The sequence below is a fragment of the Monomorium pharaonis genome, chromosome 2 (genome assembly GCF_013373865.1).
Source record: "Monomorium pharaonis isolate MP-MQ-018 chromosome 2, ASM1337386v2, whole genome shotgun sequence".
NCBI classification, from domain to species: Eukaryota; Metazoa; Arthropoda; class Insecta; order Hymenoptera; family Formicidae; genus Monomorium; species Monomorium pharaonis.
This window is the reverse complement of record NC_050468.1, coordinates 7,029,099-7,042,236: the sequence shown is the minus strand read 5'-3', so window position 1 is coordinate 7,042,236 and position 13,138 is coordinate 7,029,099. Positions and strand designations below refer to the sequence as shown.

At 37.7% G+C, this 13,138-nt stretch overlaps 2 protein-coding genes across 3 annotated transcripts in view; one reads left to right on the top strand and one right to left on the bottom strand.

Annotated features, from left to right (window-relative positions):
• Positions 1-13,138, bottom strand: part of LOC105837583 — a 329,160-nt gene that overhangs the window by 41,058 nt on the left and 274,964 nt on the right. For both annotated transcript variants that reach the window (XM_028194396.2, XM_028194397.2), the window contains exon 13: positions 10,525-10,650. In XM_028194396.2, coding sequence (XP_028050197.2) covers positions 10,525-10,650 — 126 coding nt within the window. The remainder of the gene's footprint in view (positions 1-10,524; positions 10,651-13,138) is intronic.
• The window catches only part of LOC105837584 (syntaxin-17), an 87,945-nt gene that overhangs the window by 43,610 nt on the left and 31,197 nt on the right, over positions 1-13,138 (top strand). The window lies entirely within an intron of this gene.

Here is a 13,138-nt window from a genome sequence, read left to right as displayed (position 1 = left end):
CAACCATCGGATAATGCAAACGGTTACGTGCAACGCATGCGAAGAGAGTCACTTAGGTTTTACAATAGCTTGGGATGTCGCGACGTGTGCGATGGATGCATGAGGATCACTGTTAATCTGTTGTTGAGCGCATTTTTCTTCAGGGATATCTGATAACAGATATATACGCAACTCTCTACGGCTCATTAATTTTCTCTCACGCTATTCGCGAAAAAATACAGAGGAGATCGGAACTCCTGTTTTGCCCTTGAATCGATCATGTTGATAGGCACGACATGCAATATGGTCGGTATTTCAACGTTGGTGCTGTGAATTACCGTGTGACACCCGATGCGGCAGTAAAAAGGGGATGCATTCGCATTAATCTGACATTATCGTCAAATCCATCTCACGTACTCCGAGACATGTAACTGTACATTGTACATACCGACGATTGATTTTAGCGCATTATAACGGATTTCGTGTGTGATTGATTGATATATCCGTGTATCTCGTCGATTATATGCAGGAATAAAAAATTATCAAAAAAAAAAATTCAAAATGAAAGCAATTTTATATCAAATTTCCAATTTTCAATGCTCGAAAAAGACTCGTAGAATAAATTTCAAGGAATAGTATTTTCGGAACTTTCGTAGAGATGCTGCAAAGAGATAAAGAGTGTACATAAGCGCGTTTACAGGGACGATAAAATAGTCGTTAACACCTGGATATACGATCATTGTGTTCACTTTCATAAAGAAGGAGCCCGGTGCGAACAGCGTAATAGCTACGCAGGGTGTTAATGGTCCCTTTTTGTTAAAATAACACTATCTCGCGTTTCTTAATAGGGCTAACGAGCCGCTTAAGTATAATTCCCGCGGTGGCGCGTAACTCGGATTATATGTACGAGCCACTTTCCTCCCAAGTATGCGCCATTGTGTGCATACGCGAGCATTTACATTGTTTGTTACGCGGATGTCGTATTATTCTTCCGAGCTAATGAACTCGCGCCATCGGCTGCAACCTCAACGTCCTTGGGCAGATCCATAAACTCTCGGCATTCTCACTACGACCGCCTCTCAGCCGCGAGTGTTCAACTTAGGAATGCAGATGTAGCCTACATCCTCCGTGCTCTCAAGATCCGCTTACGACGATTATATCGATAATGATTACTTTCTATACGCGAATTATAGTGATTGACAGCTGATCTTGATTATCTTAACAACAATAGAAAGGCAAACAATTCAGTATCAGTTGGATTCAAATGTGATCTACCATGTAGATGTTTAGACCAATCGTATGTACGATTCTAGCCGAGTTTTTCGATCTAACAGTATGTATATGTTTATGAGTTAAACGAGACCTTGCAATAACATTTATTCTTGTTACATTGCACGATAAAGTGCATCGAAGTAAAGATGAATCAATCACAAAGATTATAAAATAACAGCACGAAATTATGCATCTATATTTCACTAGTGAAAAAAATAGAAGTCTCATCTGATTGCTACTAATTAGATTGCCACATTACAACGTCCAAGAAACAGCTTGCAGGAAGAAACATAGACAGCGAAGAGCGCCAGTAATAATCAAATAAGAGAAGTATGCAAGCTAATAGACGGATGCGGCGCGAGAACTATGTCGGTCGAGGGATCGGCGATTTGCCGGTTCGAGAATCCGGCTTATGACAATTCATGAATAATAACGTCGCGTAAAGGAGGAACCGAAGGTACAGTTACATTTTCCACTCATTTCTACGCAGTACAGGTAGTACACGTTCGAGCAGGCACATATGTACGTAGGTCGGTATACGAACGACGGGTCACCCACTTCGTTTTTCATGAAGAACACGTACGTGACGTGGCCCCCCGGTCGACCAGTTCAAGATTCCCGAACTAGGGATAGCTCGACCTCGGGTGTACCGTAACGTCGATGAAAAAAATATCGTGCGTTACGGTGGAACTGTAACTTATTTATTCGGCGGTAACGGAATGGCTGGACGAGACCTACAAAAGGAACCGCTTCTTCCATCGTGTCTAATGAATATTCAAAGACCACGATATAGTTATAATAATCAAATTGAGGAAAGTAATGCAAACAATGAAATATGCGATGTCTAATTTACTTCTTTTGATATACAATTTTTAATTTTCCACTTCCTATTATGATTATTTCATAAAAAGTGATACGCTCTAGCGATTTCAATTACAATTACAATACTTAATGACACACCTCTAAGTTACGCGCTTTATTAAATTTGAACGTATACTCTTAATTTACAATTTCATAACGGTGAATGGCGGAATTCCTCGACATCAGTCATTCGTCACGCGTATGTTTAAACCTCAAGAATGAGGCGCGCGGTCTTAGTGTACGCTACGTCCGTCATCAGCGGTGTGCTGATTCACTCTAACAAATCTGTCTGCGGTGCGAAGAAGCGTTTAGTGAACGGGGATCTGCTGAAACTATGCCGAGTTATGTCGTCCGATAAATACACGGTGCAACGACACGAGTTCTTTGCACACGCAGGTGTGCGTGCGTCGCCGGTGCAGCGCATGCAGCGGGTTCACGCCTGTCGCTGCATCGTTCGTCCGGAAAGGTGAGATAGAGACGGAGAAAGCGCGTTACGCATAGATGACTGCGCGCGTAGGTGTGTGCAATAAGAAAAATAATAATAGGACGCGGTGCGCACCTCAGGAATGTGGGTTAATCGACGGCTCGAAGCGGAGCGGAACCCGCCTCGCGTTCGTCCCGTAATCCACGCCGGAAGGTGAGACGCCTCGAGTTGTCCCTACGGTAACCTTCGCGAGATGTCACCTCCCATTTCGCTTTCCTTTCTCTTCCGTTTGGCACCGAGCCGCGCGCCGATGACTGTGTGTGAGAAGCACGTCTCGCACGTGCGAAATGATAATTTCAAACATGAGTTCTTTCGAGCTGACATTCCCTTGGGTCAAATACGCGCCGTAGGTTTTGTAATTCTTGACAGCAATAGTTTAGAACGCCAGTTATAATCACAATTACTTTCTCATATCCATGCGAAATTAAGCTTGCTCTGTTAAAATACTGTTGTCATATATTTCATTAATCGCCTCCGGACACTATGCGTGTATCAAGTCGGTGAATAAATAGCAAAAGTTGTATAATCTATAAACAAAACCGATTACTTTGAGAATTAAACAAGCAAAACTTGTACCTTTTGTATATTTTTAATAAATTTATTGTAATAAATTTAATTTTAAAAATAATGGACAAATAAAAGAACTAATTTGACAATTAATTTATTTATAAAAAAAAATGTTTTTAGCAAGTTAACCAAATGCATCCTTTATATTTTTTATAAATACAACTGATATATATTAATTAAGTTTTAAACATTAATTAATTTTATTGCACCAAAATAATGGAAGTCTTGTAGTCACCAGTAATAATTAAAAACAGTAAAATTTTTTATCAACTCAACTGTTATTAATTTTCAACTAAAAAGCGTATAGTTACGATAAATGATGGAAAATTTTCACGATAGGCAACGAGAACCAAATTGCACGATTGTAAAACTTTATTGATACTTCATCGATCGCATTGTTTCCGCTGCTCGTTGACGTATCGTTAAACTTTAATGAATACCATAATTGTTTACGTTCGTTATCACTATTTTACATAGTCACGATACGATAAGACCATTTATTAAATGGAAATTCTATCCGGTAATATGTGTAGTTTAAAAAAAAATCGTCACCGTCAAAATTGAGATAAAAATATAGCACGATAAAAACGATAACAATGTTCCTTTAATAGGAACAGATATTACATTATAAAGTAAAGGAGAACCGATGATAGAGTAATTTGCATTTGAAGCGTAATTTCGCGCACAATCGCGCCTTTCGTTCCAAGGTCTCTCGGGCCTTGTTTATTAGATTTGTCGTGACCCGTTACATTAACACTAAGAAGGCGAGGCATTTTACGGTTTCTTCTTCGAAACACGAGTACAAAAGCGTACATTGCGAGTATACATTGCGTAACACAACTATTGTGCTGTGCGACTGCGCGCTATGAGAAAAAGACAATTCACAGGCGACACTGAATCGCCATTTTTACGAGGCCGCGTGAAATTGAATGGCCCTACGAAGGTCATGCGAAATAATTCATAATTGTACCAGATTTGAAGAATTGTGTTGGAGAAAACACAATTTTCACATGTTACAGCATAACTCGCATAAAAAGTACTCGACCAAATGTAAGAATTCCAACAATGCAAGAATATCGGAACATTAGATAATTTTTATCTATATAACTAAAAAACAAAAAAAAAACGGTTTCACTGATATCTGAAAATTTTTCTAAATACTCCAATCTAGAAATCTGAAAATAATTTTGTTAGATTATCAAAATATTCATGTAGGATCGCACAAGTTGGTTGCTAGAATATCAAAACTTTTTACATTATTGTTCATCATGCTTGAACGTTCTACATAATTATTTTAATAATTATCATAAAATTATAATATTTTTAAATCCTTATCTAGCTAAATTTTTATGTACCCAGCAAAACTATTCCTTCCGTGTAGGTATTGAACGGCGCATATTTTATTTAAATTTAAAATATGCAATGAAAAACAGTTGCCAACAAATTGTTTTTGTTGCTCTCTTATCGACAAAAAATGTATGCAATACCTTATCGTTTTTATTTAAAAGTCTTGGAGTTGTTAAGTCAATTTTATGAACACACTTACGTCATACGGTATATTTTTAAATAAATTGCAGATGTCGCAAGATCAAAAAAAAATACTGCGAAGAAAAGCTTTCAACGGATTTCTGCAACAGAATAGCATTGCAAATCGATTAAACGGGGACTTAATCGTGCAACAGATGTTGCGTTCAGACGGGAAGGACCGTCTTCCTTTTGCCCGAGATAAATCTATCGTGCATTAAGTGGGTGTTACGCGTGGGGTCGAGCACGATTAGGCGATTACATGCTTTCACGCGGGTAGGCGTAGTACCACGTGATAGGCACCCTAAAATTTAAGGGACCCACTCCCGTGTGCCCCCTGTGAATTCTACTTAGCACCTAATAAACACACTCGATTGAATTGATACCAAGTGAGCGTTAGTAACTGAACTGAGCTAAAAGAAGCTTGTGCTTTCATCCTTTTCGAAAATAAAGTATCGTAGCACAAAATTATTAAAATCTGTAGATTTAAAGATTAGATATAAAAAGTTTCATTTTAAAGAACTAAATAAGTAAAATAAAAAATATACAATTTTATTTAAAAGCGTGAGAGATATTTGTTGTATGAAATTATTATATCATAAACTAATCCTGCCAATTATTATAATAATTGGAAATTAGTGTTCCAAATTTTCTATAAAAATAAAATTGAGAAACAACTAAACTTTTTCGTTTTTTTTTTAAATATTTTTTCAAATGTTTTCGAAAACCGAAAAAAACTGTAATAATAATGAAATACTAATGTTCTTAATTTTTTGGAAAAATGAAATTAAAAAATAAATCTGCTTTTTTCGAAAAATACAATACAAAAAAATAAAGAAAAATATAACTATGTTAATGGCAGCAAATTTTTTTAAAAAATTATTTACCTTTAGAGCTAAAAAAGGTCTCAAATATAAAGAAATTTTAAGACCATTGACAGAGGTCAATAAAAGTGATATTATATTAAAAGAAAGAAGAATTCAAAAAAACTTTTTCCTCAAATTTTCGAGTAATTTTCCAAAATTAATTTAAAAACATTACATTGAATCCTTGACTAACAATATCTATTTAATTTTCTAATTTTTTTCCGATCAAACTTGTTTGCTTTTTCTATTTTAAGAACTGTTAACCCAAGTTTTAATTTTTACATTTATTTAACGATCTGACATATCATCTGGACTGAGTTGAGGTCCTAACTGAGGTCAACAATAAATTAAATAAATCGGTAATTGCAACCTTCATTTTTGCAAAAACATTTAAAGTATTGCGAAAAGGATGTCCGACTATGCGGCACATCAGATAGCGGTCAGCATATCGTCGCCTTGATTATCGCGTGACGACCGATTATGATAGAAAGTTGCGCATCGAGTAAGAGAAGTACGGCGAGCTAACGAGCATAACCGCCTTGTGCCGATTCGCGCTTTTGCAATTGAATTTTGAAACGGTTTCCCGATCGCGATTCATGACACGCGCTCAACGCCGGTGGTATCGAAAATCATGTTGACCGGATGTAACGTTGCGGCCACGAATATCTCTCACCCTTAAATATTAATACAATTACTATATTAAAATGTACATAAAAAAAGCAGCTAATGATATCGTTACAACAAATTAATTATAGCATTGTTGAATAATAGAAGAAAAATAGCCGAGATCAACTATGCCTATTGTAAATTAATAAATTAAATTTGTAATACTTGGCTAATTATTATGCAGTTAGAAAATACATTTTATATTTATATATATATATATATATATAATATAAAGGCATAATTATTTGATAAATAAATAATTCTTGCATACTTTCTAAATCTTATAGAGTAAAACGTTACTCTAAAAGAGTGAAAATTAAGCCAATATAATTTTATTAGAGTGGTGGTGGCATTCTAATAAAAGTTTACTTTTATGGGAAAGAAACATTTTTATTTTCATAAAAATAAAAACTCAACTCATGCAATTTTTTCACTCTATGAGATTTAGAGAGTAAACAAATCGTTCTGGACATTTTAAAAATATTTTAGCTGCATCTTAATTATTTGTTTCAATGTTAATTCTAGAGTTGATAAAGTTAATCGGGCACTCAAGCGTCGCGAAATAAGATTCCGTTTTCGTTTGCATTGAGTTGCATTTCGGTCGCACGATTCTTGCCACTTTCACGATCGATCGTTACCAAATTCCTCAGAGTACGTTAAACTCAATATCGGGTGCACGAGAGGCACGCTAGCAACAATCGTGCGCGATCACACCATGATTCGCGAGATAGGTAAAGGTGACGGTTTCTAAGCTCGACGGAATTTCTTTCCGAGAAGCAAAATCGGCCATAATTTCACGAGCTATACGATCGACGTCATTATAGGTGCCGACATAGTGCTTCGTTCTTATTCCTGACGTGACTTCCTCGCCTTTTCCGCCGGCAGTGCGCCATGTAATTGGGTTACGAGAACGACTCTGTACATTGTAACGAATACTCCTCCCTGCCGATTTCTCGGTATTATCCTGTCTCACTGTCACGTCGTGTTAACACCGTTTTGTACTTTTTGATCGCGGCTCTCGCTTATTTTTCGTCGTTTACCTCACCAATGTCTATGCTAATTTTTGCATTCTTATCTGCGGTTGCATTGTACGTTAGTATGTCCACGATCGTCAGTACTCGTGGTAGAAAATACCAGTGGAAAAAGACTGAGGCGGTCACTGTTGCGAAATGCGTCACAATTACCTTAGGCTCGTAGTGTAAAATTCGTCGCTATCGAGTACCGGGCAAAAACAGCGATAGCGCAATCCTTCCAAAATAGTTAGACGTAATTTCCCTCGTTCATTAAGCCCACGGTGGCTTCAATTGACGCACCCGCCGTCGAGCAGCGTGTAATTACTCGATGCTCCATATACCGCCCGCTCGTCGTACAGGATTGAAACTCACGCGCGGATCGTTCAATAATAAATCGCCAATACCTCCGTTCCAGTTCCGTCAAGATGACCCAAATAATGCACTTTTCGACCATCGCGGCAATAATCGGTGACAATTATGACAACGTGTGGGCAGCAATGGGGGTTATTGGGCCGCGTAAGAGGTAAAAGAAAGGTGAAAGAGAGGGAAGGCACGAGAGACGGGTACGTTTTTGGATAACGACCCGCGCGCCCAAGCGCATCTCACATGAAACGGATAATTGAAGTGGGTGCAACGTGATTAATTAACGTCCACGCACAACCGACCGTTGTACCGTCGGCTGACCGGCTTTTATATCTCGCCGATCGTTCGCCCGACGTTTCACATCGCTGTGAGCCTGATTAATTAAGTAACAACTGTCCGTCGGATCATCGACGGACCTTTATTGCGTCCTGAAACTGTCCGCGCTACGCGTAATACTTCGACAGTATCGCCGAGAGAAAGTTTAGTCTTTCGCAAAAAAAAGGAAAAACGCCCGCAGAACGCCGATTCCATTCGCAATAAATTTTTCCACGACGCACAGACGGACCAACGTGTTATTATCGCGCCGAGTTGTGACTCGTCGCATAACGCCGATATCGTAACATTTACGATCGTTCGACTAAATTTGACTCGTTTAATTGCTATACTTGAATTTCACGTAATCGCGTTTAATTAAGCTCACGGATATGCGTGTTATACCGTCTGATTTCTTTTTCATCTCTCGAATATTTTCACATTTGCATACATTTTCGTTTTTATGCGTTGTGATTACTCTCGACCTCAAATACACAATTTCACTTTATTGTTATCTTTAAAACAAAATTTACGATTATAAGACAATTAAAAAGTTAATTTTTTTCAATATTAACATTTTTTTCCTCTTATATCGCTTATTTATATATAAATAATAAGCGATATAACAGGAAAAAAATTGTTAATGTCATTGGCCTTATAGCCAATCTTTGCCTAATAAAAAACGATGTTTAAGAAACTATACGATATCGATGATTTTGTGAAAGTTTCGAGAAATCACCGGAAAACACTCAGTTCGAAGGTCGAGATTGCAACAAGTTCTATCAACATCCGTTATCAGCGAATGAAAGCAAGAAAACTCACGTGTATGCTACGTGCTGCCGCGACATCAATTGATAAGAAACAACATCAGTATGCACTTAGTAGTGAATATTCAAGTTTCACTCGCCGTACAAAATGTTAATCAACTCTCCATCATCCATCTTATTTAGGTAGTAAGTGTACGACTCTAATTGCGGAACTTATTCAGAGATGCGACCTCCGCTACTTTAAATTAATGGTCACCACATAAAAAATTAAGTCAGCCCATTACACAATGTCGGTGAGAATTCGCTGATTAATTAATAAACAGCAAGTGTCACCAGACAAAGAATTATCGCTATTATAGAGTACTTGCAACCTTCAGGAGCGATTCTAATCTACGCGCCAAGTTCAGTCGGTTATAAAGTTTCGTATCGGTTTGCGAAACATTCAAGAAATCCCAGCAGACGGCGCCACGAGATTAACCGATCGACTTACCGATCATAGAGAGAGCTGTAACTCTTTCTAATATGATTGAATATATAAAAACAGATTTATTAATAATTTCAAACTATTTCATATAATTAATAAATTATTTTATAATGCAAATATTTGTGAAAAATTAGTACGTTTAATATTAAAAATGTATAATAAGGAAATATAAAAAGAAATCTGTTACCGACTGAGTAGAAAACGATTTTAGAGTTGTAGTTAAGTAGATAATGCAGTGATCTGTTGTATTCTAATTAATAAAGTAATCTAATTATATTACGCATTGAATAATACGCGGAAACAATTTAAATTTAAAACATAAGTTAATACTTATCAATTTTCTAGAAACATATTATGAATTTTAGAAACATACATATATTTTATTAAAATTTTTTATCCGAAAATGTCAAATGCAAATTAAAAAAAAAAATAACAAATTACTTTATTATCTTACTACTCTGAACAATAAAATGATTAAATATTACTCGATCAAAAAATATAAGAAAGTTAAAACTATAACTGCAATTATATTTTATACAAATATTTTTAACTGAATACATTCACACTGCTTTTCTCGAAGAATGAGTTATATTGATCAAACAATTCGCATACTCTATAAAATGACATAAATAAATCTCCAAATAAAGATCACATTGATTATGTCCTTTTAAATAAATGTGCATTATCAGTCCTCTATTCACGTTGTACGTATCTTGTAAATCACGTGAAATCGTTTCTTAAGATATCCTTTCAAATAAGAAACTGTGATGAAAGACTCGACATATCATATAAAAAACATCATCTCGAAAAAAATACTCAACTTCGACAAATTAATCGGCGAATTAATTCCAGAAATAAATCTATTTAAATGCAACAAATTAAGATCCCACCCTTGGATTTTAATGTGCACAAACATCCACGGGAATGTATATTAAAATAAACGCCTTCATTATTTTGTGGCATACTCTATTTCGCATATATCAAGAATGCGCTTTCTGACCATATTAAGTCTACAGGTGCGAGAGAAACAATCATTAACGCCTTCCACTTTTTTGATGTCGTCACGACTCCTTCCACATTATTTCTCCATTCCGTTGGCAAATAAATAAAAAAAAGGAGGAAGTACGCACACTTGGCAGGGGTCTTTGCAACAGTCCGTTCGTCACAAAGGAATCTTTTATTATCTCGCACTTATTGCAGCCACCTTTCGAGTCCTCCGCGACGGAATTTCTTTCGCATCGAAGCGTGACGGGCGGCTCAATGGGTCGCGAAAAAAGTGAAATCTTCTCTTAGGAGAACGACTCGATTCCTGGGGGTTCTCCTTTCGATTCCATTAGCTGCTACGGGACAATCAAACGTTACTTACCATCGACGTGAAGTAAAACTTTTCGAATTCTCGCTCGTGAAGACGCGCCGACGCCAAATTTGTCGCCGTGTGCTGTGCGTGCTTCGACAGAATATCTTCACCTTTCTTGCAAAGCCACGATAGTATCTGTAATTTTAAAAATTAAACACAGGTACATTAATTTAGTTTGTAAAGCATGACTGATATAGACAATTAGATCACTAATTATCGCCGAAAATCTTTACTTCAGACACACATAAAAATTCCTTTTTTAATTTAGTTGAATAAACCAGACATTCCACATTCTTATATACAAATTATAAAAACTAATTTCAATAAATTTTTCAGAAGTAAAAGCTACAGTTCAAATATTTAGCTCATTCAGGACATTCAATTATTTTTATCTTATCGTAATTATCTTCTGACATTAGTTTCTGAAATAAGAGCAATAAAGTAACGAGCAGTGAGACGTTGTTGTTGACTGATACTTTATCAATTGCAATTGCTTTGGTGTTTTCTTCTTTTTAACGAGCTGTCGAATAAGTCGCAGGCAAAACCACATACATAAAATGATGCTTTAAAATGCAACCGGTCTTAAAAGGAACGAAGACATGATTTACATTGGACGCCACAATTATCTCGTACTCCTTCTCTCTCGCAACTTTTCCTTAAAGGCTAATATTTACGAGGCAAAAACATATTTGAAAATTTCTATTTCTCTCTTAACAGCCATACGTGTATGCTTTCGCATTGTTAACGTCGAACGCTAAGTATCTGGTAAAGAAATGGGGTTCTCGTAACGACGAACGGACTTGTGCACTGAGTAGTAGTATAAATACAAGTTTCCATTCTTGAAAAACAGTACCTACACCTTATTTGTCCGACGCCGTAAAAACGTCGGTATTTAGTACGGTTGATGAGTAACGGACAATAAATAATCGCCGCGCGCATCCAAATTCGCCAGAGCCATAATTAAGGCTCTTCAGCGCGGCTGTCCCTTGACTTCACAGCCACGCGGGAATTATTTACGGCAATATCGCTCATCGCTCAGTAATATTACGCACGGTATACGCACGGTATACGCACGTCTATGGATAGTGTCGCCGGGAATACGGTCTCGCTCCAGTTGTATCATCAATTCGTGCAAGAGATGTGACAGGACAATGCTATATTCGCAGATCGGCGACTCTCACCACGATTAGTCACGTCTTATGCAATTCCTCGGGAAGAAGATGCTCTCTACCGATGCTCGCGATATTCCTCGTTATGCAATCGCACTTCATTATGACGTAACCAAATGATGGCGTACGACAGAAATGGTGGCTTTGATAACGATCGGTCCATATCGAACGCGTGCTCTCGCTCGATATTGCCACATTTGCCGTCATGCTCCAGAACTCTCAAACAAACGATGGACATATCGCCCGGGGAATTATTGCTTATGACTTATGGCGACTTAATGCCCTGGTCGAAGTATTAATCGTCCATACGATGTGTGGTTTGAGCGGCATACGCTTCTGGACGGTTACGATGAAAAAGATTGCGGAACGACAGACCAAATATACCTCCGAAATGTCAAAATACATTACGGACACTTGTCTCAATTAGGCATTCGCGTGAACGGAAAGAGGTAGTAAAAAAAGCTTGCAAAACGTCGAGGCAAGTTGTCAAAACCGACAACAGTAATTTGCAGCAGCATTCGAGTCTGGAATTGGCTCCAGATGCATCGAGACATTCTAAAGGCATACATCAAACTTATTATTGTTGCTCTCTGTTACGCAAAATAAAACATGAAAACCCGGACAAAAATCGCGATCGAGGAGTAAGATAAATTCGATTCCTTTTACCGATTTCTCCGTTCTTTCCTAATCGAAGATTAGCCTCATCTGCATAATCTTGATTCATATATGATCTCTGGCACGATGTCACCCTCCGTCACGATCTTATATCTGTCGCGATCGTTTCACCTGTCACGCACATGCAGCCGTATAAACCGAAGCGTGTTTCTCGAAGGGAATTTACGACGACGACGCGCACGTCGAAGATCTTGCTGATAATTAGATCGCTTCTACGTGTGCGTCACATGTGATAAATGGCTAATCGTCCCACCATGCCGCATCAGTGAGCGAAAAATATGCGGGGATAATTAACGGCAGTAGCCGGAGGAGAACGCGCCGTGAAGGAAAGTGGACGAGGCAACCCGAGGAAAACATCGCGGAGGGGGGAAGGAGGTAAAAGAGAGAGAGAGAGAGAGAGAGAGAGAGAGAGAGAGAGAGAGAGAAAGAAAAAAGCAAAAAGTGTTTCGCTACAATTTATCACGTGCAGAATTAAACCTAAAATAGATCGAGCGTTGTACGATAAGAATTACAAACGTCAGTCAATAATTATTTATAGCTTCTTCTTATCGGGATAAGAAGTCCTACTGAAGTTTCTACTGAAATCACTGATTCTCGAAGTCTCGGAATATTTCTCGTAAGGAACGCAAACGGTATTATTCATATTATTCAGCTATGTACTATCGCACGCGAGATCGCGTCCAAGATGAAATGAAGATGAACGTCGGGACGTTCGCCGACGATGTTTGCAGATATGAGACAGAAGCTGTATACACACTGAGGAAGGGGATTCCCGCCTG